Source organism: Mesoplodon densirostris, chromosome 9 (genome assembly GCF_025265405.1).
Source record: "Mesoplodon densirostris isolate mMesDen1 chromosome 9, mMesDen1 primary haplotype, whole genome shotgun sequence".
In the NCBI taxonomy this organism is placed as follows: Eukaryota; Metazoa; Chordata; class Mammalia; order Artiodactyla; family Ziphiidae; genus Mesoplodon; species Mesoplodon densirostris.
The window spans coordinates 14,065,390-14,091,757 of NC_082669.1; the positions used below are offsets into that span (position 1 = coordinate 14,065,390).

The following is a 26,368-nucleotide window of genomic DNA, read 5'->3' on the forward strand; positions in this document are numbered from 1 at the left end:
ACCACATTGCATTTCTATAATAATTAGGGTATTCAGATTTTCTATTTCTTCTTAAGTCAGTTCTGATAAATTTCTTTTTTTCTGATAATATATTTCATCTTAGTTTTCAAAGTTTTTATAATATTATCTTATTATATTTTTAATATTTAAAGCATTTGTATTTATGTTCCCTTCTCATTTATTTGACTATTGTTTATTTGTATATTCTTTCTGTTTTTCTTTATTAATCATGCGAGAGATTTGTCCATTTTTTATTCTTTTAAAGAACCAGCTTACATATTTTGTTCTCTTGCTTATTCATTTGTTTTTATATTTAATGTTTCTCTGCCTCCATTTTCTTTGGGTTTACTCTGTTCTTATTTTTCTTGCTCCTTAAGTTGGATGCTTAGCTCAGTACTTCTGAAGTTTTCTTTATTTCTATTGATCATGTATGAATTTAAGGCTGTAGTTTTGATATGTAGTATGTTCATTATTTTAAGTTCTAAATATATTCTAATTTCCACTATGATTCATTCCACTATTTCTTCTTTGACGCATGGATTATTTAGAAGGTGTTTTTGGTTTTTATTCCTAAAAGTATGGGGATTTTCTGGTTAGTTATCTATCTTTGATTTTTAGTGTAATTCCACTGCCATCAGAGAATATATTCTATATGATTTCAATCTTTCAAATTTATTGTGGCTTACTCTTTGGCCTTACATGTATTCAGTTTTTTGTATATGATCCATGTGTGCTTGAAAAGAATGTGCATTCTGTAATTACTGAGTGCAGTATTCTATAGATGTATTCACTGGATAAAGCTTGATTATTGTATTATTCAAATATTCTATATTCTTACTAATTTCTATGTATTTGATCTGTTAAATATTGATCTAGGTGCTTTAAAAGTTTTTCTTTTTTTTGTTAAAGATCTTGTAAATTTTTCTTTCATCTGTCAAGCTTTGCTTTGTATGTTTTAAAGCCATGTTATTTGGTATATTTTCCCGATGAATTGAATCTTTTATCATTATGCAGCAACCTACCACATCTCTGTCAATACTTTTTACTTTCAAGCCTGTTTTGTCTGATATTAGTAAGGATACCTTTCAACCTTTCTGTGTCCTTATATTTTATGTGTTTCTCTGGTCTATGTAGCTAGTTTTCTATTTTTTTTCACGGCATATGTTAACTAGATCATTTTAGTCAATTTATATTCATTTTGATTACTAATATTTTTATTGATTTCTATCATTTTATCCTGTCCCTTTTCTGTCTCGCTCTTTTTATTCTTTTTACCTTACTTTGAATAGTCTGGGTTTCCAGTTCACGCAGGTATCTCATTCATAGCCCCAAGCTGTATTTCCTATCCTTGATGCCCATCCATCACAATGGAAACTCAGATTTCCCAGGAAAAGGTAAAGCTCCCTTTGGCATTTGTTTGCCTTCCAGGAGTCCCACATTCACTTTGTTTTTGGCATCAGGGGATTCTTTCGTTTCTTGCCTGTTCAGCAATGGTAAGGTTATTCAGGGTATCTAACCCACCATATTGCTAGAAACAGAAGTTTATGTCACATTTACCTTTAATGACCAAATTATGGTTGCTCAAACTATATCCAGTCTTAGAGCTGGCAGTTAGTCTCCCTCTCCCAGTGTCTTCACGTAGGAGCCCCAGAGGGCAACCTACGTGTGCCCGCTGCTGTCACTCTGTAGCCTGTCTTCCTCTCCAGCTCCAGTTCCACTGGTGAGGTTCCCCTGCCCACAAAGCCACTGATGAGTTCTTGCTACAGTCCCACCTGAGGCCTCCACAGCTTGGGCCTTGAGTGTGATGCACACACTACTGGGTCCTGGGCAGAGAGAATTATGATCTCCTCCTCACCCTCTGCCACACTTTGCCTCTTCAGCACTGTGGCACCTCTGCTTGGCCCACAATCTCACAAAGGTGAGGGGTGGTCACAAAACTCACTGCCTGCAGCGACCAGGCAGGGAACATATACAAGTGAAGAATGGAGGGCCTGGACTTCTGTGGTGGCGCAGAGGTTAAGAAGCCGCTTGCAATGCAGGGGACACGGGTTCCAGCCCTGGTCCGGGAAGATCCCACATGCCTAGGAGCAACTAAGCCCGTGCGCCACAACTACTGAACCTGCGTTCTAGAGCCCGCGAGCCACAACTACTGAAGCCCGTGCGCCTAGAGCCCGCGCACCGCAACAAAGAGCAGGCCCCGCTCACCGCAACGAGAGAAAGCTTGTGCGCAGCAACGAAGACCCAACACAGCCCAAAATAAATTTTTTTTAAAAAAGGAAAGAATGGAGGGCCCTTGACCCTCCTGAAGAGCAGTCTCTACTACCCAGGCCAACTGTGGATCCATGGTAACTCTGGCTTCCTTCTTCTAAGTCTTTGAATTTTCAAGAGAAAGCAAGTCTGTATTTTAAAGAATTAACCAGATTTGAAAAAAAAAGTTTTTTCACTTAAAAAAGCTGCACAGGCCAAACAAACAAGTCTGCAGACAATGTGAGGTTCACAGCTACACCATTTCTGTCACCTGTTGTAAACGGATCCTAGAGCAAAGGGATGGCGGAATGGCTGAGGGCAGAGAGGGGGAAGGAGCTCCTATACCAGCAGGGTCTGAGGACCCAGCACAGGCAATCAGAAGTGCTCTAGTGTGCACTGGTGTACTTTTAGGAGAGACTAACGCAGAAATGCCTGAAATGCCTCAGAAATGTGCATGGTGAGGAAAATCTGTGTCAAATTTTGATCTGTGCCTCCTCTTCATATTTGAAATTTTAAAGATGGTTTTCACTCCTGGAAAACTTATCTTGATGGCCCAGATTACTTTGTGTTTGTCATTTCCCACCAGATCTTAGAGAAATCACTTCTGGGAAGGGACACATTTAGTAGTGTGCAGATTCCTGGTGACCACTCAGAAGAATCCCACCTTATCTTCCACGGACTGAGTTGCTTGTCTGGCCCATGAATGTGTGGGCCTGCCACCTGCCTGAATTTGGGGAGGAGCCCTTTTTACATCTTGCTCATATCCCGTCACTGGGTTTGAATGGCATGACATCCCATCTTGAATGAGTGTGCCCTTGAGTGCAGAAAAACAAAACAAGGAGGCTGTCTCCCTTAGCAACAAGAGACGCTCACACAGAATTTCCCAGTGCGGGAGAAAGTTGGGTTAAAAATAGTGAGATACACCTACCCATGGGCCTATCTCAGTTCGAAGAGTCTATCTGTGGTCATTGACATACATTTAAGAACTACGTTCATGGGACTTCCCTGGCGTTCCAGTGGTTAAGACTCCGCCTTCCAATGCAAGGGGTGCAGGTTTGATCCCTGGTCGGGGAGCAAAGATCCCACGTGCCTTGCGGCCAAAAAACCAAAACAGAAGCAATATTGTAACAAATTCAATAAAGACCTTAAAAATGGTCTACATCAAAAAAAATCTTTAAAACAAATTAAATTTAAAACAAAAAGAACTACGTTCACTTCATTTGTTTTCAATCACCTAATCTAAGATACTTTCATTGTCTCTTAAGTTTATTCGATTTCTTCCTTAGCTTGAAGACCAGCTTAGAGGGAAGTTCTTACCTGTCTTAGTGACTTCATAGGCCAATCCCTATCTTGGTCCCTTTCCTTTTTCCTCAATCTTCTCCTCCCTTATAAGAAAATGTGTGGTAGTCAAAATGGCAGGAGGCGGACAGACCTGATATTCAAACACTGGCTCAACAACTCACTGGCAGTCTAGCTCCGACCTTGGATGAGTTACCCAGTCAAGGGCTTATAGCTGCCCTGTGGCATCAACCAAATACCAGGCCTCCTGTGGGCAGCTTCAGGGACATGCACATAAGGTAGAGAGGGAAAAAGTGTCCTCCTAGCCAGCAGGACCAATTCAGTCAACCCTAGCAACCCGTAGAATGATAACATGTCCACATATCCCATAAGTTAGTTAACAGAGTCAATTTTACTCATCTGTAAAATGGGGTGATATCTTCCAGGAAAGGTAAAGTGCCTGCTTCAATGTTCCTGAGTTTCCTCCTTTTTCTCTCCTTCCTTCTCCCCAAGACCTGTACTTCTATTAAAATACTCAGTGCTCTAAGCCTGGAGATACAGAATACATTTTTTTAAGTGTGTATGTCAAGAGGCTACGAAAGCTTTGATATACACCAATCAACGTGTATTTACCTCCCCCCTCACCCAGTCTGTTAGATAAAGGGGCTCCTTTTCAAAACACAAAGCTGGTGTATCTGCCCGTTGCTTAAAGCCCTTCAGCGGCACCCCATTTCTTTCAGGGTAAAGAGCAGACCCGTCGCAAGGCTTGTCCGTGCTCTGGCCCTGCCTCCCTCCCCAGCTCAGCTCACCCGGGCTCCCCTGCTTTCGGTGAAACCGGCACCCGGGCTCTCTGAGTCTCCGACAGTTCGCGTGCTTCCCTCTCCTCTTCACCCGGTTACCTACTTCTTGATCTTCTCACTCCAGCGCAAGCATCTCAGCCCCAGAGAAGCCTTCTCTTCTCCCCTCTCCAATCAGGTCCCGTCCGCCTGTCACAGGCTCTCACATCTACGTCGTAGCGTCTTGCATGGTGCTCATTTTACATTTCTGTGTGTGATGATGGTATGAAGTCTGTCTCTCCAGAGTATAAGCTCTGGGAGAGCGGGAGCCATGTTGCTGTGCGCTCCCCACTGTACCCTCGTGCCCTGTGCTGTGCCTGACACATGGTGGGTGCTCAGGGAATATTTCCTGCTGAATGAATGCATGAAAAGAAGCCTTTGACTTGCAGAACACGACAGGTAGGCTCACTAAGTACGTGGCCACAAAGGCTCCTGATGAGCCAGGACGTGGGATTCCATAGACAACTAAGTATATGAATACAAGGGACAAATGCAGTCGAACTCACGGTGAGCTTTTTACGCCGTAGTGCCTCACTGTAAATGCACCATCCTTTTTGCGCTCTGTTTAATTCTTGTAGATTTTGCAGGTATGTAAAACCTTACCGCGCCTAACAGTTTTTTAAATGCCCTTAATCTTTAAACTATATTACAGTTCACACCTTGTTTCCCTCATCTGTAAACTCCCTGTCACCAAATGTGAATGACAAGCTAAGAGTGGAAAAAAAAAGTAAAAGGAGGTCAAACAAGAAATAATGAAGAACTTCAAAAGCATGACGTATGCAAAACATGGCAGAATAAAGGTTTACAAGACAGGTGTGCTGGAGCCTATTAGAAAAGATCCACGGGGGAGCAGTGCAATTGGTCGAATGATGGGAAAACCAGAGCTTAGCAGAATATTCAAACTCTGCAGAGCTGAGTCCCATGAGGTCAATGCAGATAAATGAGGTAAGGAGTTGATAAAATCGAAAGCATGAGAGAAGAGAGCTAACAAGTGCTTAAGAGAGGAACAAAGCAGTCCAGCTGGAGGAGCAAAGCAATTGTCTGGGCCCGGGTAGGTCATTTCAGGGACCCTGCACTGCAAAGATCACCTACCCAGTATTTCATCACCTTCGGTTGCTGACACTCAGTCAACACAGAAAGCTTATCCCTGCATAAAGCGTGAGCCTTTACATGTCATCACAGCCCATGTCATTCAGCCACCGATTGTCTCTCAGCCATCACTCTGAATCACCCTTCAGACCATCTGCAAATGTGAGGTTTTTCCTTTATTGTCTGATTCTGCTCCGTGCCTTTGGTGAAGGAAAAGAAAAACCTCTCACAAAGATCAAATCCATTACCTTTCTCTTTTCAGAGTCTGACCTACGAACACTGTGTTAAAGGTGCTACACAAGTTCCTTTCGGGAATGAGGGAGAGCATTGCCTTGATTAGAGAAGGAAGGGAGCTGTAGGCAGCGGAGACGGCTCACTGGCGCTAGACTCCATTGTCAATTATTCAAGGTTCATTATCCCACGGTGGGGGGGGAGGGGGGAGGGCTCCGTTTCTCTGCTCTGTTTCTTCTTCTATTGGATGCCCAACTTTGAACCATTTCAAAAGCAGCTTCCCATGAGGGCTCGTTAAAGGTTTGGTAAGGAATCAAAGGGTTAGTGTTAGGATTGCATCTTGGTGGGGAAAGACACAGAAGAAATTGAATAAATTAGAAGTGAAGAGAATCTTTGCATTTTAATTATTCATCTTTTTTTTTTTTTTTTTGTCTATGGAAAGAATGAGAACATTTACAAACCACTGCTGTGGTCTGACAAACACATTTTATTTGCCTCTTCAATGAGGGGAGGATCTGTGCGAATAGTTTCCTCTTTTATACTAAGCCATCACTTCTGTCTTTATCTGAGAATAAATCAAGATTTCTTTCCTCTTCATTTTTACAAAATGTCTTCCCAGTGTTCATGCACATTGCCCGTCTGCCTGAAGTTCTTTGTCATCCTATCTCTCCCCCAGACCTAAAGCTCTTCTGCTGGGTGGATAGAGAGTCACTCGGTGTGCTCTGTCTACCGTTCCACTTCTCAGTTTTAAGCAGAAAAATGGGCGTGAAATACATCTTGATCGTGATTCACATAGGATTTTGTTTGCACAGCAGAGCAATTCAGAAGCTATCAAGAGCCAGGTGTTCTATTCTTCAAATGTGATTCCAGGCCATTCACGTTTCTTCTCGGAGGTGCCCCGGTATGTCACCCCTTTGGCAAAACAGCATCCTCATACCACAGCCTGTTCTTTCCCTGGGGCTGCTTCCTGGCACCTGCGCTATTGAACAAAGAAATGGCCTCTGTTCCTGCCTGCGGAACATTGCTGCCTCCTTCTCTGGGATGAAAAGATCGTTACTGTGTCTGACTCCTGGCTGATTCAACTTGACAAGACACTTGTTTTTCAAGAAGTACTTCTGTATATTGGGATCCACTACCTCTTGACCCTGTATAAAACAGCACAATCGCAAGGCAGTCTTGTCTCATTATTGGCTAACTTTGGGAGGTGTGGACTGACATCCCTTCTAAATGCCTAACCTGAATTTCTGGCTGCCTGTTGGACGTGCAAGACACTCATTTTCCATTTCAAACAAGCCAGGATTTCTTGACATGATGCCATCTTAGTGGCTCATGTCTTTGTGTAATTATCTGCCAGAAGGATGGCTATACCACTAGGACACTGTCAGCAATATTAGTCTCTTGCAGGAAGAAAAGGAGACTCCTCAACCTATTAGCATGACTTTGCTTTGTAGGAGACCTTGAGAGACGAATGATTGATCCCAGAAAGGAAAGTTAAGGTCAAATGTAAGGAAGCAAAGAGAAGTAATATTAATGAATATTGAATATTGGGTCATTTTTAAATATTGCCTTCCTAGCTCCAAAGAGAAAGGGCAAGGAAAACTGGGAGGTGTATCTGATATCAAAGGGAATTGGGGAGCAAACTGCTGAGTCACTGCTTGGAATTAGCTACTTACCTCAGGAGTATGCTGGGTCTCAAGCAGGGGATGGCCTGGAGGAAGCCAGGACACACCGCCTCAATCTTTGTCTTTCTGGAAATGGACATCTATATTAAGGAAACTTATGTCAGATGCCAAATTATGTGTTCTCTTCTTTCATTTCACTGCCGCTGTCACAGTACACACCCTCATCTTTGTTAGCCTGAACTATTCCAGTATCCAGATGGGTCCCACTTGTCTCTAATTTCTCCCGTTCATGCTTCATACTGCCACCCAAATTATATTCCTAAATTGCAGGTGTAATCAAATATCTTGTCTCCTCACAAGTTTTCAGTAACCTCCCTTTGCTTGCAGGGTTAGATCTAAGTGTGTTAAAATTTTGTGTTTTTAATTGTTTTGTGTATGGTCTGTCCCTCTCTCTCTTTTTTTTTTTTTTTTTTTTTTTTGCGGTACACAGGCCTCTCACTGCTGTGGCCTCTCCCGTTGAGGAGCACAGGCTCTGGACGTGCAGGCTCAGCGGCCATGGCTCACGGGCCCAGCCTCTCCGTGGCATGTGGGATCCTCCCAGACCGGGGCACAAACCCGTGTCCCCTGCATCGGCAGGCGGACTCTCAACCACTGCGCCACCAGGGAAGCCCTCTCTCTCTTTTTTTTTTTGGAAGGTGTTCTACAGTCTGGCCTAACACAGTTTTCCTTCTTTACAAGCTACTCTATCCCCCCAATTTATACTCCAGCCACTGCTAGTTCTAGGACACACAGTGCTATTTCACACTTTCATATCTTCCCTCATCCTTTTTTTCCCAAGTGGAATTTCCTCTCTGTCCATGTCTATCCTTAAAACCCTGCTCATCTTTCAGGAACCAGTTCATGAAGGCTTCACCAAGTCCTACCTCCCACTCCCACCCCCACCCCCATTCAGATAAAGTACTCCCATCACACACTTTTGAATATATTTTTATTATGAAATATTGTAAAGTAGAAAAGAGATTATAGAATATATATGTGCAGTTTAAACAACAATGATAAAATAAGTACCCACAAACCACTACCCAGCTTAAGACAGAGCAATGCCAATATATTTAAAGCCTTCTCTATCTCCTCTCCCTCCATTCCTCTATCTGCCTCAGGTAGCTCCTCCCCTGAAATCTGTGTTTATCATTCCTTTGCTTTTCTTTATAGTTTACCACACGTGGATATACCCCTGCACAATATACTGTTTCATTTCACATGTTTTTGAACTTTACCAACATAGAATTATATCTTTGTATATTTTCTTGACTTTTTTAGCTCAACATAGTTTGTGAATGTCACCCATGTTAATGTGTATTACTGTAGTTTATTCATTTTCACTACTGCCTGGTTTCCTATAATACGAATATGAATTTATTTATCTATACCCTGTTGACGGGCATTGGGGTGGTTTCCAGTTTCTTAGTATTAGAAACATCACCATTTTGAATATTTCATTTAAAGGTCTCCTGGTACACACGTGCAACATTGTCTCTCAGGAAAAATTCCTGAATCTATTCCTAGGAGTAGATTTGCAAAGTCCTGGGATCTGGGCAACTTCAAATTGACTACATAATGCCAGAAAAATTTCTGAAGTGTTTGTACTAATATATTTACTCCTACATACAGTATATGATCTGTTGCTTTATATCCTTGTCAAAATTAGATATAAAATCAATATTAAATTTCTGTTAGTGTAGTAGATGTGAAATGCTACATCGTTATGGTTTTAATTTTCTTCCAGAGCACTAATGAACATCTTTTTATGTGTCTGAGTTATTCATTTTCCTCTTCTGTGATATGTGTGTTGATGTCTCTTGCCTGCATTTCTATTGTTATTGTTGCCTTTCCCTTATTGATTTTTATACATGATGGATATTGTATTTTTGTTGGTTACATGCACTGCATATATCTTTTCCCAGTTTGTGGCAGCTCTCTCTCCTTTATGACCCCTTTTGATGAAATCAGATTCTTAAATTTTGCATAATCAAATATATCAATATTCTGTATTATTTGCATTTTGGTGATTTAAAATGGCCTTTCCTATCTTATGGTCATATTTTTTCTAGAGGTTTTTTTTTTTTTTTTTTTTTTTTTGCGGTACGCGGGCCTCTGTCTGTTCTGGCCTCTCCCGTTGTGGAGCACAGGCTCCAGACGTGCAGGCTCAGCGGCCATGGCTCACGGGCCCAGCCACTCCACAGCATGTGGGATCTTCCCGGACCAGGGCACGAACCCGTGTCCCCTGCATCGGCAGGCGGACTCTCAACCACTGCACCACCAGGGAAGCCCTTTTCTAGAGGTTTTAAAGTTGGACCCTTCACGGTTAAATCCACAACCCCTTAGGAATTGGTTTTTGTATGTGGTATGAGGTAGAGATTCATCCTAAAAGATGTTTAACCACAGCACTTAGTTCATTTCAGTGTGTAGTTTACTTTAGTATGTTAGATTGTAAACACCTTGGGGTGTGATATTTTATCATAATCATCTCTGTATCCTCTGCTGTCTTAGCACAACACTTCCTCCCTAGTGGGTACTCAGGAGGGTCAGAATATCATGGCCGTTGGACACCTCCCCATGCCCCTGACCTTACACTGTGCTTCTGATAACACTAGGAAGAAAGCCCTGTAGCAAGGAGCACAATGGCTTTTTTCTCCATTTTATAGGATATTTCCCCTTCCCCATCCCATCCTCTGCAGATGTTCTCATAAGCTATTCCCCTGTTCTGTTCTTCATATGCACAGCCAGAGACTGGAACTCCTAGATATCAGGGAACACTGTCAATGGCCAGCCAGTTTTGTTTTGGCCCACAATAGCCTAATAGTACACCTTCCAGAAGCATTGTAGGAAGCCAGGGACAGGCCTCCTTCCACAGTGTGGAACTGATCCCAGCCTGCATTCAGATAATCCAGCATGGCTCAGACATCATAAATCATGGAGGAGTATCTGTTGTGTTCTGGGGTGCCAGTTTCCTTAACCACAGACTGGCAGTAAAATGAAAATTTCAATGGATTCACTTTGCTTTTCAACCACCAGAGTGAGTTAAGGTGGCACTGAATACAAGTATAAAGTTCTTTTCTGAATCATACAAGCATGAAAGGGAAATACTTCAGTTACCAGCCTCAATATATTCATGTGTGCTTATTCCATGCTTTCAATTCTGAGCAATTGAAGACGTATTTATTTAGTATTTCCCAGAATAAACATTTCTAGAACATGCAGAGAAACACTGGGAAGCACTGTGGGTGGCAGAGTAGCCTAAGGGAAAGAGCCTGGCTTTGGGCAGATCCCAGCTTAGTCACTTACTAGCTGAGTAACCTCAACTTCCTCATCACAAAATGGAGATCAAGACATACCTACCTTGAAGAGTTTTAAAAATAATTAAATAAATGAGATAATTAATGTAAGTGCACAACACTGCCTGGTGTGTTCTCGGTCATCAATAAATTATTTAAGGGTGATGATGAAAAAGAGAGAGAGGAAGAGGAATAATGATTGATTTTGATGACATGACCCAATCCCTGTTCTTTGGAAATACTTTATGACAACTACTTTAATACATACTTTATGACAACTACATCGATCAATAACTCAGAAACAAAGTTGGATGCAATAAGAGCTGTAATTATCATAACAGTATTTTCCAAGCCAAAAATTGAAGTGTGATCTGACAAATAAATGAATCCAAGAGCATATTAGGATCTAATATTAGAAATCAGGAATGTTTCAGAATATCTGAGACTAGCAGTCCCTATAGCTATAATAGAAGCACCGATCGTTTGCCATAAGGAAGATTAGTTTTGTCTTGGAGAGAGTTCTTAGAGAAAATGATATGTGAGTGGGGTCCTGATGTACTTTCAACAGGTTGCTATCAGGAAAGAGAGGAAGAATTTCAGATAGCAAAGGGAGTATCGTAGAACAGGATGGAAGACATGGCCCTATCCCCCAGATGCCTTTTTGTCATATAGAAAAGATTGCAGATAATCCTCAGGACTCCAAAGACTCCCCTAGGGTAGGAATGGAAGCTGCAAAAATAGATGGTGATAAAATGAGCAGGAACCTGAGTACTACCTCATACCCACACCTCTGTTTCAGTCAAAGCAGCTTTGTTTTTTTAAAAAATTTTATTGGAGTATAGTTGATTTACAATGTTATGTTAGTTTCAGGTGTACAGCAAAGTGATTCAGTTATACATATACATATATCCATTCTTTTTGAGATTCTTTATTCATATAGGTTATTATAGAATACTGAATAGAGTTCCCTGTGCTATATAGTAGGTCCTTGTTGGTTATCTATTTTATGTGTAGTAGTGCGTGTATGTAAATCCCAAGCTCCTAATTTATCCCTCCCCGTCACATTTCCCCTTTGGTAACCATGTTTGTTTTCAAAAATCTGTGAGTATGTTTCTGGATCATCTCCTGGTCTATCCATGTTGCTGCAAATGACATTATTTCATTCTTTTTTATGGCTGAGTAATATTCCATTGTATATATGTACCACATCTTCTTTATCCATTCCTCTTTATCTATTCCTAAATGTTGATGGACATCTAGGTTGCTTCCATGTCTTAGCTATTGTAAATAGTGCTGCAGTGAACATTGGGGTACATGTATTTTTTCGAATTATGGTTTTCTCTGGATATATGCCCAGCAGTGGGATTGCGGGATCACATGGTAGTTCTATTTTTAGTTTTTTAAGGAACCTCCATACTGTTCTCCACAGTGGTTGTACCAATTTACATTCCCACCAACAGTGTAAGAGAGTTCCCTTTTCTCCACATCCCCCCCAGCATTTATTGTTTGTAGACTTTTTGATGATGGCCATTCTGACTGGTATGAGATGATACCTCATTGTAGTTTTGATTTTCATTTCTCTTATAATTAGTGATGTTGAACATCTTTTCATGTGCAAAGCAACTTTGTTTTTATATATCATTTATTGCCTTTCTCAAGTAAAATTTCATTTCTTAAAGACTTTCCATTGCTTACTGAAAGGGAAAAAAACCCATATTATTGGGTAGGTATGCTTAGCCCTTGCCTTGTATTCTGTGACTAATCCATGTGGTGCATTTGGTGATCCTATGATAACTTTTGTTTTAGTTACTTGTCTTGCAAAATTGTCTGAGTCCTACTTGGGATAGAGTCAACAGTGTGGTGGATGTCATTCAGGTCTGGGACCAAACTTTGTTTTAAAATGAGGGGGCCCAAGGAGGATGTGGAGCAAGCACAAGCCAGTGCTGAATGCAGGGCTGTGTGATTCAGATTGTGGTTCAGACTCTTTTGTGGGGAAAAGAAGCCCTTCTGAATGTCTACTAGGAGTTGAGATAGCGACCTTGAACAGAAGAGCACTGGTGGGGAACTTATACAATACAACATGGCACCCTCCCAGCCTGGCCCTAGAGGGATGTACTGAATAGACAGGCTCCTTTGGGATAGGTATGTCTCGTATCTGAGCTCCTTAAATTTCCAAAGGAATATTAGAGAAGCCTCTGGAGGAAAAAAAGCAACTCAGATGTGTCATATGGGAAACTACACAGAATGTCATCATCTAAGAATGTTGTCACTGTAAGAAGAGTATAGGAATCAGTGAAGCACAGAGTTTTTAAACTCTTGGGTGTTTGTATCCCCACTCATTTGTGCTGGCCTTTTAAAATTGGCCACACTATTATCACTGGCACATCAAAGTGTCTTGGAATGAAATAAATCCATGTAAATGTTCCATTTAGCTCCCAGGTATCCAAATGGCAATAAAACTTACATTTAGAAAAGGTAAACTAAATAGAAAATAGAAATACATTGGAAATGCCCAAGAGAACGTGGCCGTAGTTAGAGAAATGGGACAAAAAAGGTATGGGATAGCTTTCTGTGCTAACAAAGATACTGCTTCTTGATGCAGCAAGGAGGCTTATGGTATAAGAGCTTACAGAAGCTCATACTTTATATGGTTCTGTGTAGATCATAATAATAGATGACATAAATGCTCTTCTATTAGAGAGGCAAAACCTTACCTTTTTAGTGACATATTATTGCTTTCGAAAATTGTTGAGAATATCTAATTTTGAAAAGGGACAGATTGGCTTTAAGAAGTTCCCTAGGTGGGACACGGGTTCGTGCCCCGATCTGGAAAGATCCCACGTGCCGCGGAACGGCTGGGCCCGTGAGCCATGGCCGCTGATTCTGTGCGTCCGGAGCCTGTGCTCCACAACGGGAGAGGCCACAAGAGTGAGAGGTCCGCGTACCGCAAAAAAAAAAAAAGAAGTTCCCTAGGTAATTCTGATGCATACCTCTGGGTAAAACCTACTTTTGAATAGGCTAGAATAGGCAATTGAGCATTAAGTGGACCACTATTGTAAAATATACAATGTAAGGCCAAGAAAGTGGTTAATCTTTTATAACTCAGTTGTTTCCTAAATATTTCACTAAGCAAATTACAGGATGGTTAAAATAATTCAACTTTGATTTATATGATTCTTTCAAAAAATACTTTTTATTTCCTGAAGACCTCTTAAAACAGCTATGGGTGGGCTTCCCTGGTGGCACAGTGGTTGAGAGTCCACCTGCCGATGCAGGAGACACGGGTTCGTGCCCCAGCCCGGGAAGATCCCACATGCTGCGGAGCGGCTGGGCCCGTGAGCCACGACCGTTGAGCTTGCGCGTCCGTCCGGAGCCTGTGCTCCGCAACGGGAGAGGCCACAACGGTCAGAGGCCCGCGTACCACAAAAAAAAAAAAAAAAAAAAACAGCTATGGGTTAACTTCTAATAAAATCTTTGTCTGCAAATTACAATTAAAATATTTGAGTTAGTAATTCGTTCTTAATACATTTCATGATACTTTACAAGTGCAGTGGCAAGATTAAGTGTAGGTATTGTTCTTAAACCTGAAATTGTGATAATTATTCACTGTATGTAACCTAAAGATGTTAGAAATCATTTGTATTTGAAAATGAGGGTATGTGTAAGACTCTAAAAACCTCCAGTCTTATAAGATTTCAAGATTTATGTATAGGGCTATTGGAATCAAAACAATGAGAATGCTGGCACTGATGAGGCCAAATTAACCAAAGGACACTATGGGAAGCTCAGAGGAAGGCCAACAGGGATGGAGACTTGTATTTGGTTGAGGCAGCATTACAAACGGGATGAAGGACAGATTCTTGATAACCAGTGCTAGGACAAATGGTTATCCACACAGGTAGAAATAAATCTCTACTTCATACCATGTGCAAAAATCAACTCCTGGTAGATTAAAGATTGAATGTGAAAAGCAAACTACAAAAGCCTTTAGAGGAAAATATATGTATTTCATCTGGCTTGAAAAGGATGTTTTAAACACATCACAAAATGCTCAAACTACCGTAAAGGAATATTACTGATAAATGTGATTCCATTAAAATTTTAAGCATCTCTATGACAGAACACCATGAACCAAGTGAAAAGACAAGGCTCGCATCAAGGGAATGTATTTGCAATACATAAAACAGACAAAAGCATGCTATCCTGAATGTATACATAATATAGAGCTTTTATGATTAATAACAAAAAGACAATCCAATGCAAAAAAATGGACAATGTACATGATGAAGACATTTATGACAGAAGAAATCCAAATGGCTAATAGACATCTGCAAAGATGTTCAGCATCAGGAAAAAGCAAATTAAAGCAATAAGAGCATTTTCTCTCCATCAGATTGGCAAACGGTGAAAAGTCTGGCAATTCCAAACATGGGCAAGGATGTAGGGAGCTGGGAACTCTTATTCACGACTGGTGTTAAAGTAAATCGGTGCTGCCACTTTGGAGAGCAGTTTGGCATCCCATACATTTGAAGCTGCACATATACCCTCCAAATCAGCACTCCACGGATCTATGTGTGTACCCTGTTCTTGCTCATATACACCAGGAGACACATTTACAGTTACCTTTATTGCAGCATGGGTTTTTTTTGGGTTTTTTTTTTTTTTTTTTTTCGGTACACGGGCCTCTCACTGTTGTGGCCTCTCCCATTGCGGAGCACAGGCTCCGGACGCACAGGCTCAGCGGCCATGGCTCACGGGCCCAGCCACCCCGCAGCATGTGGGATCTTCCCGGACCGGGGCACGAACCTGTGTCCCCTGCATCGGCAGGCAGACTCTCAACCACTGCGCCACCAGGGAAGCCCTGCATGCATTTCTTATATGAACTTCTCAACAATCTTATGAGATAGGCATCATGAGATAGACACCATGATTGTCCCCATTTTCAGATGAGGAAACTGGGATTTATGGAGGTTAAATGACTTGTCTAACACCTCTGAGTTAATTAGTGATGTTAGTCATAAGACACAAACCCAGGGCTCCTAATCCCACCAAAGCCCATGGTGTTAATCACATTGCTACACTATCTCCCTCTCCAGTGTCCATCATGCCTTCACAACATAAATTATCAAATGTAAACAATCACAATTTAAAAATCAAAACATTGTGTTAGAATAAAACCTGGCATATTAAAGTCTAACAATATTGGGCTTCCCTGGTGGCGCAGTGGTTGAGAGTCTGCCTGCCGATGCAGGGGACACGGGTTCGTGTCCCAGTCCGGGAAGAACGCACATGCCACCGAGCGGCTGGGCCCGTGAGCCATGGCCGCTGGGCCTGCGCGTCCGGAGCCTGTGCTCCGCAACGGGAGAGGCCGCAACAGTGAGAGGCCCGCCTACTGCAAAAAAAAAAAGTCTAACAATAAATAGATATTATGCATATTTTAGTCAGTGACCCATTTCTTTTAGAAACTCTTGTCTAATAAGGACTTTAAAAAGAAATGAAAATGAGGTCAATTTTCAATTATCCAGAGTGAAGGTGAGTAAGTAAAATTAATAGACAGTCCACAAGTTCCATTCAGCTTCCTATTTTTATTCTGTTATTCCTCTCTGTGTGGTATGATGTAAGATCCTAGCTTGGATCTTTCCAATTATCTAGAAAATGGTGACTCAGGCCACAGCTAAGGATAAAAGACTGAGTTCCCTACATTCCATTTAGAGAATCACCAGCAGTGATTGCTGGGGCCTGCTGGGGGCGCTGCTGTTTCACAGAACCAGCCCTACTGATTTGTCCTTCCTTACACTCTCCACATGCAGAGTAGAACAAGAGCTCTCCTTGGGAAAAAGAAGAGTCTGTGAAGCATTAATCATCCCTTTTCCCTACCCAACCCTACCCCCCCGCCCATGAGGGAAAGAGGTATTAGACTTGTCCTGTTGCCTTCCTTCATGATTGGGGATGCTTGAACCATCTTTGCCCTGTACCCCGTGAGAGACCCATGACTGTTTCTTGCTCTAAAGTGGCTGAGCTGTTGAATCGGTAGAGACCTGATAAGCTGGAGAAGGGAGAAAAAGAGGAAAGATAAAAAGTGAAGAGAGGGAGTTCTGGGTGAGCCTGCACTCCCACCGTTTCCCATAGGTTGAGTGGACACTACGGAAGGTGACTTGAGGCTTAAGCCGTCTCTCTGGAGAGATGTTTTCTGGCCAAAGGGACCCCTGCCAAAAGAGGCTATAGGTTGTATTATCCATAGTGGAGGAAAGGGAAGCCGAATGGAAAAGGAAGAGACCAGCCTCAACCGTGTCTCACAATGTGGAGAGGAAACTCCACGTCACGTCTTCCAAAGAAGTGACCCAAACCATCCTCAGGAGAGAGGCAGCATTTGGATGTCCACGAATTTAAATTCCCTGAGGTCAGAAATCTTGTCTTCCTTGATTCCCACCATAATCCCCAGCACCTAGAATAGCCCCGGCACAAAGTAAACACTCAGTTAAGATTAAGATCTGCCACACAGAGAACAGAAGCAAAAAGAGGAGAACACACCTGCCACCAGTAACTCATTTTTTTCTAAATTTATTTATTTATTTATTTTTATTTTTGACTGTGTCGAGTCTTCGTTGCTGCGCGCAGGCTTCCTCTAGTTGCGGCGAGCGGGGGCTACTCTTGGTCGCGGCGCGCGGGCTTCTCACTGTCGTGGCTTCTCTTGCTGTGGAGCACGGGCTCTAGGTGTGCGTGCTCAGTGGTTGTGGCTCGCGGGCTCTAGAGCGCAGGCTCAGTAGTTGTGGTGCACGGGCTTAGTTGCTCCGTGACATGTGGGATCTTCCTGGGCCAGGGGTCAATCCTGTGTCCCCTTCATTGGCAGGCAGATTCTTAACCACTGCACCACCAGGGAAGACCACCACCAGTAACTCTTGATTGCTCCAGAGAATGTTGCCTTCTTACATTACCCTGCCATCAGAGCTTCTCTAGCAGACTGGAGAGATGAGGGAGAGTGAGGGGTTGGGGAGAGAGCAGAACAAGACCCTTTCCCTGCTTAAGTGCTCAAGCCTTCAGCCTAGAGGGGCAGGGGGTAGGGGGAGCTCTTAATTGAAGATAAGGTTGCAATGCGAACTGTACTATACTTTTTATTTATTTTATTTTATTTTATTTTATTTTTTGCAAAGAACTCAGCTTTTTATTGAACGTGCTACTAAAGAGGTTTAGTCAAAAAGACCAAAGCCCATGTCATCATCAGACTCTTCAGATTCTTCTTTCTTTGCTTCCACTTTCTTCTCCTCAGCTGGGGCAGCAGTGGTGGAGGGGGCAGGACCTCCTGCTGGTGTAGCACCAGGTGCTGGGGCAGGACCACCTGCCCCCACATTGCAGATGAGGCTCCCGATGTTGACATTGGCCAAAGCCTTTGCAAACAAGCCTGGCCAGAAAGGTTCAACATTTACACCGGCTGCTTTAATGAGGGCATTGATCTTATCCTCCGTGACCGTCACCTCATCGTCGTGCAGGATGAGGGCCGAGTAGATGCAGGCGAGCTCCGAGACGGAGGCCATGGTGCGGGCGAGGGCTAGGCAGGGTCTGCAGGGCGCGGTGCTAGTTGCCGGATGAAGTGAGGGCCTCACCCCAACGCGGCCTTAGCTTCCTCGGAAGGACCAAGCACCTTAGCGGAAGCTGAGGAAAAGCTGTACTATACTTTTTAATACCTAAAAGTGCTGAAAAATCATGGAATTGTAATACTACCCAGCAGGAAAGGGGAGGGGCAGTTAACAGAGCACAGCTGGTAACAGTTATTGGAAAAATACATCAATCGCACATTCATACCTCAGTGACCAGAAACAATTCAATCAAACAAGTTACATTCATAATGTGAGATCCTTGGAAAACATGGGCGATTAGAAAACAAGTATTCTCCATCAGGGCAACCCTGCAGAATTGTTTTTCTAGGAATGGTGATGAATTTGGAAGTTTCCACGCACACGTTTATACTCAGTCCTTTTGGTGACAAGTGGCCCATATTTGTAAAATGACGGGGCAGTACACACCAAAAACAATGCAAGCCTGAACAGAGACAATATAGGAAGGGTCAGCTCCCAAAAGTAGCAACGTAATGATGAACTCAGGCGCACTGGAGGGGCCGTCACCGAGAGATATCCAAAGATTACTAAGAAATGTAAGAAAGCGAATGGGAGAGATGACGAGGGTCGTAGTCCAAGGCAGGAGCCAAGCAAAAAAACACAGAACCTACACTTCAGGAAGTGGAAGACAGGATCAGAGGAAGCATCGTGAAGTGGATCCAAGTCATTCCTGAATGTCCAGCCACACGAAGTGTTAAAGGAACCAGTCCAACCCAAATGAAGGAGTCAGCGGCATGGGAGAGCTCAAGCTAACTAACCATGCAGCGATCAACCTGCTGTCTTGGTACCAATGACGCTCGCAATGCAGTATTCATAAGTTAATCAGCTCCCAGTGTAAAAAACAAATGGTGATTTCATTTCCCAAAGTTAATATGAATTTTTCTTTGTTTTCTCTAGCTCATAGGGAGTATGTTTGCTTTGTTTATTCGTTTGTTTGAGAATTAAATGAGATAATGCTTCTAACATGCCTAGAAAGTATCTGGCATAAAACTGTGTTCAGTAAGTGCTAATTATTTTGAAGTGTCCGTTTTTTCATCTGAGTGGTTCACAACTGTGTAACAAGATCTTGGGCCATTAAATGAGAGTTTAGTATACAGATAGAAATCTAGAAGCATGTATGGAGTCGTGTCAGTGCGAATGTTCACACAGAGAACTGAAGATAATTTGAGTCTAGTTAAGATGCATGCTAGAGTTGTATCACTTTACCTGCCGTTTTCAAAATAGTTAATCTTGAAACTTAATTATTATTAATTATGCTATATTTAATAATAGCAGCAAGTGGTACCCTGAGCTCTGAAGATGGAGGATGTCTCATATCAGATTCCCAACTGGAGTCAGCTCTCATGACCTCACATCAAATTGCATTTCTTTTCTCCCAATATTCTCTGCATTTCATTGGATGCAGGGGTCATTTTTTCAAGAATTTGATAAAAGAGTAGAGGAAGCAAAATGATTGTGAATCAGGATATAGGTGGGAAAGTCTCATTTTGAAAACGGCTGATTTACCATGGCATGTACGGGGAATTCTGAGAACAGCTGCAGTTACACTAATCAGACAGTTATTCACCTAAACTGCAAAGTGGGAAGAGTTCAAAAAGTGCATTGCGAAGCTACAATAAACCAGAGGCTTTTCATTCTAGTGACTTAAGAAAGCTTTACATTTTTATTTCCAATTAACCTATCAATACTGATGTCACTTAAATACTCCTAAAGAATATTATCTCCTCATTATTGCCAGGAAACATGCTGCCCAGTTTCATAGCTTAGCTGTTCTCATGCATGGATAGACAATCTGAATTAACTTGAACAGAAACAAGATTTTTAGACACTCGGCTACGTTCCTAGTAGTAAGATTTAAGTAATTAATATGTGACTTTAAATAGTAAAAGAAGATAAAGTGCATAATGTTTATTTTGTGCATCAAAATGATAGTGATACAATGCTACTCTTTCTGTTTATTCAGTGTTAGCATATCAATAGAAAAACTATTATAATCCACACATTCATTGCCGGTATAATTGAATATGGTGGCAATGAGTAAAGATCCTCTGGAGAGCTGTCTTAAAATTAAGCGATTAAAGACTCTTTTCAATGTGACCAAACAAAGGTCGTCGACCCCAGAGGCATGAGTTTTTCTGCCCTGTATACAGACTCTTTGGGCATATTAAAATCGGACCCAAGGCCATCCATTTTCCTGTTGATCTGAAACTTCGACCCTATAAACATAACATTTATTCATGGAGAAAGTAGCTGAAGTGATCAGGGAAGTTTAAGACGTGAAGTACTAACTAGATCTATCTACAATTAGAGGTTTGCTCATTACACCTTTAATCATACCTTCTTCCACATCCTGCTCATGCTTGAATGAACCTGGACTTCAGAGCTATTTGTGAGACATGATTATGTGTATATTTTTATTTTATTTTATTTTATTTTATTTTATTTATTTTTGGGGGGGTGCTGTGTTGGGTCTTCATTTCTGTGCGAGGGATTTCTCTAGCCGTGGCAAGCGGGGGCCACTCCTCATCGCAGTGCGCGGTCCTCTCACTATCGCGGCCTCTCTTGTTGTGGAGCACAGGCTCCAGACGCGCAGGCTCAGTAGCTGTGGCTCACGGGCTTAGTCGCTCCGCGGCATGTGGGATCCTCCCAGACCAGGGCTCGAAACCCTGTCCCCTGCATTAGCAGGCAGATTCTCAACCACTGTGCCACCAGAGAAGCCCATGTGTATATTTTTAAACAATAGCCCAAAGGTTAATAATAAGTCACAAACATCTTAAACAGTTTCGTGTATCTATAGAAGGAAGCTTGAACTCTGAACTAAGTAAAAACCCTCTAGTGTGCCACTCTCCCCTCCTCAACGATGCTGAAGCAGCCTTGAGAAGAACAGGGAGCCCTGGGTTTGGGAATTAGAGAACCTGTGTCTTGTCTCGTGACCTCCACTTATAAGCTATGTGACCTTCACAAAGCCTTATTCCTCCCTCAAGCTCAGAGTCCTTGCCTTAAAGTGAGGAGAATAGAAACCCGGAGATGAAGAGATTAGTAAGATGGGCTCCTGGCCCTCCGTGGCCCTGTGTATGGTTTAGTGTGTATAGTGGGTGTATTGTTAGCAACCACTTCCTTTATTTACTTTAACCCCCAATCAATCAGTCAGCCAATCATTTCTCTCTCACTCTCTCTCTCTCTCTCTCTCTCTCTCACACACACACACACACACACACACCAGTCAGTGCTGCTAGATGCTACAAAGTATATTGTACAAGTGTAAATCATGATCTCCGCTTTCAAACTGTACTTTGGGGGTATAATTATAAGTCTCATCTGAATTTATTTTCCAGGGCTTCTATGTCTGCTTTCAGCCAGCTTTGCCAGCACAGGCATGGTTATATCAGAAAGAAAAGGGGTGCCTCCACCTTGTGGCTGGGTCTTCTTTAGCTGGTTCCTGGCAAAGCCCTGCTCTTTCTAAGCTTACTTCTCATGGCAAGTAGAAGAAGACTGTATTGTTTTTACTTTTATATACTTTTTCACCTTTATATCGTAACAGGTATTACGAACTTTTTTTAGCCCTTGTTGTCACAGAATTCAAGGTTATCCTTGGCCGGAATGCAGTAGGCAGCATTTATTCATTCACTTAAGAAATGTTAATGAATCTCTTATCCTGTGCTAGTCACCTTAGTCAACAGTGGAAAAACAATCGTGAACACAGAACTGCCCTCAAAGTGTTCTGACCCCAAAGCACCCTCTCAAACTCCCACACACCCTCAACTCCCTCAAGGACTCTCCTTCCATTAATCTTTTTATACCTTACACAGTAATAATTTTTGTCCTCACTACAAGTAAATGTTTATTATCTATTTTTTTTAAGGCAGTGTGTTCGCTATTACTAGGTGGTACAAAGATATAATCCCTCTTTCCAGGAGTTTATAATTTAGTAGGTGCACAAGTGGTGGGGGGAGGAATAAATACACAGATGACTAGAATAAGAGGCAGGGGTGCAGTAACGGCTGTAAGAGAGGCATGGCCAGCGTGCAGTGGAGGCCTAGAGAAAGGAGGTGACATCTCCCCCGGGAGGGACCAGAGACAGCTTCATGGAGGAGTTGAGTGGAGCCTTGAAGAATGGGTACAAGTACAAGATAAGACTGGAGGAGTTGGGGAAAATGGCAAGAAAAACTAGCAGAAGTGAGGGCAAGATAAAAAATGCAGGGATGGGAGCACCCAGTGAAGAGTGGAAGATTGAGAAACCGGCCAGATTAAACCCAAGAGAGTGGCAGGGATGAGCTGCAAGGTTGGGGGCACAAGGTCCTGGACAATCTTCGCATGATGTCAAGGAGTCTGGATGCTGTTCAAGAAGTTTGGAGGAGGAGCATAGGTGTTTGAAGAGGAGAGAGACCAAAGCAGAGGCGAGCTTCAAAACATGGCGGCCACATGGACCAAAAGAGGGAGAAGAGAGGAGTGGTGAATGGGAAACGGAAGCAAGAGAAATGGGAAATGACAGGCTGGAGACAGAGTGGGAGTAGGATTGATGGGGCTTGGAGGCTGACTAGATGCAAAAGCAACTCTGAAATCTTTAGCAATTTTAAACAGCCCATTCAACTCAGTAACCCTGATGCCACTTCTCTTTCTATAACAGTATCTTAAGAGACTATCTGTATAAAAATGAAATATTAAAACAAACAGGGGGGATAGGGAGGGTGGGAGGGAGGGAGATGCAAGAGGGAAGGGATATGGGAACAGATGTATATGTATAACTGATTCACTTTGTCATAAAGCAGAAACTATTAAAAACAAACAAACAAACAAACAAAATAGGGACTTCCCCGGCAATCCAGTGGCTAGGACTCTGCACTCCCAGTGCAGGGGGCCCAGGTTCCGCCCCTGGTCAGGGAACTAGATCCCACATGCCACAACTAAGAGCCCGCATGCCTCAACTAAAAGATCCCGCATGTAGCAACGAAGGTCCCGTGTGCCGCAACTAAAACCCAGAGCAGCCAAATAAATAAATAAATATATATTTTTAAAAATGGTCCACATCAAAAAAAAACCCTTATAAATAAATAAATAAAAGCTTCCAAAAATAGCTTCTCCAGTATGGGCAAGGTTATCACCACCTGATTTTTATTTCTTGTTCTTAAATTATTTCTTAATTAAAGCCTTCATCTTAGTTCATTCAGGCTGCTATAACAAAATACCACTGACTGAGTGGCTTCTAAACAACAGAAATTGATTTCTCATAGTCCTGGAGGCCAGAAGTCCAAGATCAAGGCACCAGCAGATTTGATGTCTTATGAGGGCCCACTTCCTGGTCCTATGTCCTCACAAGGTGGAAGGGACAAGGGAGCTCTCTGATCTCTTTTCATGAGGGCACTAATCCCATTCATGAAGGCTCCGCCCTTTTGGCCTAATCACCTCCCAAAGGCCCTGCCTCCAAATAGTATCTCCTGGGAGGTTAGGATCTCAAATGTGTATTGGGGGGCTGGGATACAAACATTCAGACCACAGCAGCCTTCATATGTCACACTCATTCATTGGTTTAAAATCTGTGCCCATCCCACCTCAGTGTTGGCACTTCTTTTGTTCTGCTTTCCCTCAGATCCATTCTTTTTCCTCCTCTCCCTGTTCTGTATCCTGGGGGACTGATCATTAAGTCTGCATCACCCACACTCTCTTCCCCCCTGGTTTCCTGTTGGATTAGGCTGATGAGAAGCACTGGTAGATCAGAGGGCAGAAGAGAGAAAAGTGTGTTCGTTTTCTATTCCTGCTATAACAAATTACCACAAACTTAGTGGCTTAAAACAGCACAAATTTATCATCTTACAGTTCTAGAGGTCATAATTCCAAATCAGTTTCAGTGGGTTAAAATCAAATTGTCGGGCTTCCCTGGTGGCGCAGTGGTTGAGAGTCCGCCTGCCGATGCAGGGGACACGGGTTCGTGCCCCGGACAGGGAAGATCCCACATGCTGCGGAGCGGCTGGGCCCGTGAGCCATGGCCGCTGAGCCTGCGTGTCCGGAGCCTGTGCTCCACAACGGGAGAGGCCACAACAGTGAGAGGCCCGCGTACCGCAAAAAAAAAAAAAAAATCAAATTGTCTTACCAGCAGGTCTAGTTCCTTCTGTAGGATCTAGGTGAGAATCCGTTTCCCTGCCTTTTCCAGCTCCTGGAGCCACCTACATTCCTTTTCTTGTGGCCCCTTCCTCCATCTTCAATGCCATCAACAGAGCATCTTCCCTCACGTCTGACCTCTGTCCTGAAATCTCTCTCTCAGACTTTGACCCTCGTGATTACATTGTGCCCACTCAGAGAAGCAGGAGAACCTTCCCATCTCAAGATCCTTAACTTACACCTGCAAAGTCCCTTTTGCCATGTAAGGTAACATATTCACAGATTCCAGGGCCTAGATGTGGATGTCTTTTGGGGGGACGTGATTCTGTCTGCCACAGAGAGGTTGGCGCATTTCTGACCCCTTTTGCTCCCTGCCTCAGTGCTCTGGGCCAACAGTGCTCCTTCCTTGACAGCTACAGCTCCAGTCAGGTGGCCCGTCTTTCGCAGTTCGAGCTCTCACTAGGCCCCTGTTACTTTCTATCCTCCCCCGGGTCTTCCAGACCAGAGATGGTAATGGCCTCTGCCATACGTATTTAGTGCCTCAACAGCCTTCTTTGGTTGTCTTATCCCTGCCCACACCTCTGAAATCGTCCCACCATTAAATTATCTTCAAAATCCCAGCTGACTGATACATCCATCTGGGTATACCTTTCACTCTAATTCACACTGTTAACATCAGGTCTGGAACTGATGTGCGTGTACACACACACACACACACACACACACACACACAGTAAATGCAAAGGCAATTTGCAAGTAGGTCAGCTTCAGGAAAGCAAGGAGTGGTTATCGTGTGCCTATATAGCAGTCATCGCACAAAGACCAAGGCTTGCATCTGGAAAATAAATCTATCTGATTAGATAAGTATGCAGAATAATAATCCCTCATTTTCTCTCAATTACATCCAGGGAAGGAAAATCACAGCCTACATCGGTCCACAATGGAAACTTTTCTTTTTGATTTGCTTTTGTTTATTTTTCAATCAACTAGGGAAGCTGACTTCATGACCTAACATAAGCGATTTCTGAGCAAATGAATAAGCCACTAGCTGAGCTGCAAATGATAGCTTTCTATTCTTGCTCAGGCGGATGATTTTAAGATATTTCTCCAGTCTCCTCTTCTTGCCTGCGCAGTCAAACCAGCATATGAAAATGGAATGGTTGTGCTTATTTTTCCCTCCATAGAAAATATTTTGCTTCAACCAGCTTGTCTTTAAAATCTTCTTCGTATTTCTGTCTGTTGCCACACTTACAGTTATCTCTCTGTCCTGGTTTAGGGTTTGGATTATCTGCCGAGCATTCAAGGAGGTTCTTTTTCTAAGAACTATTTATCAGAATCATAGAATTAAAAAAACAGCATTAACACCCTATAAGAATTCCTAAAAGGCAGCACTTTTGGGGTCTTTAACCTCTCAGTGATATTTTCCAAAAATTGTTTGCCTTATTTCTCCATTAAATACATTTTCAACAGCTCAGCGGCTTCTCTCCTAGATTCATTGTGAAGAACTTACCACTGTGTTTCATTTTTTTCTCTCTTCTACCATGATGATGACAATGGTGGTGATAATGATCATGACTACAATTAATAATTAAAGATTATATTTGTATAATATAGAGTTTACAAGACACTTACATACACTTTATATTATTTGATCATGGTCAAATCTGGTTGACATATATCATGAAACCAAATTTAAAACTTTTTACACATCTTGCTTAAATTTGGTTTAAGCAATAGGGAACATAGAGTCAAAACACAGATTCTGAAAGCTCCTCCTTTCAATTGTTCATCCATCCTTTGAACAAATATGTATGGGTATTTCCCATGTGACTGAGTCCCTGCCTTTGGAGGGCTTACAGCATTGTGATAGGCAAAGGTCAATAAAGTTGTCCCTTGGTATCTATGGAGATTGGTCCCAGGATCCCCACAGATACCAAAATACAAGGACGCTCAAGTCCCTTATATAAAATGGCATGGCATTTGCATATAAATGACTTGCATATGATGTATTTGCATATATT

General features: G+C 42.5%; 2 protein-coding genes across 2 annotated transcripts in view; one reads left to right on the forward strand and one right to left on the reverse strand.

Annotated features, from left to right (window-relative positions):
• Positions 1-26,368, forward strand: part of MAGI2 (membrane associated guanylate kinase, WW and PDZ domain containing 2) — a 1,346,582-nt gene that overhangs the window by 1,256,496 nt on the left and 63,718 nt on the right. The gene's annotated exons all lie outside the window — the stretch shown is intronic.
• Positions 17,775-18,197, reverse strand: LOC132495686 (large ribosomal subunit protein P1). The gene has a single exon (XM_060107589.1). The coding sequence runs from the start codon at positions 18,168-18,170 to the stop codon at positions 17,826-17,828; it is 345 nt and encodes a 114-aa protein (XP_059963572.1). The 5' UTR covers positions 18,171-18,197; the 3' UTR covers positions 17,775-17,825.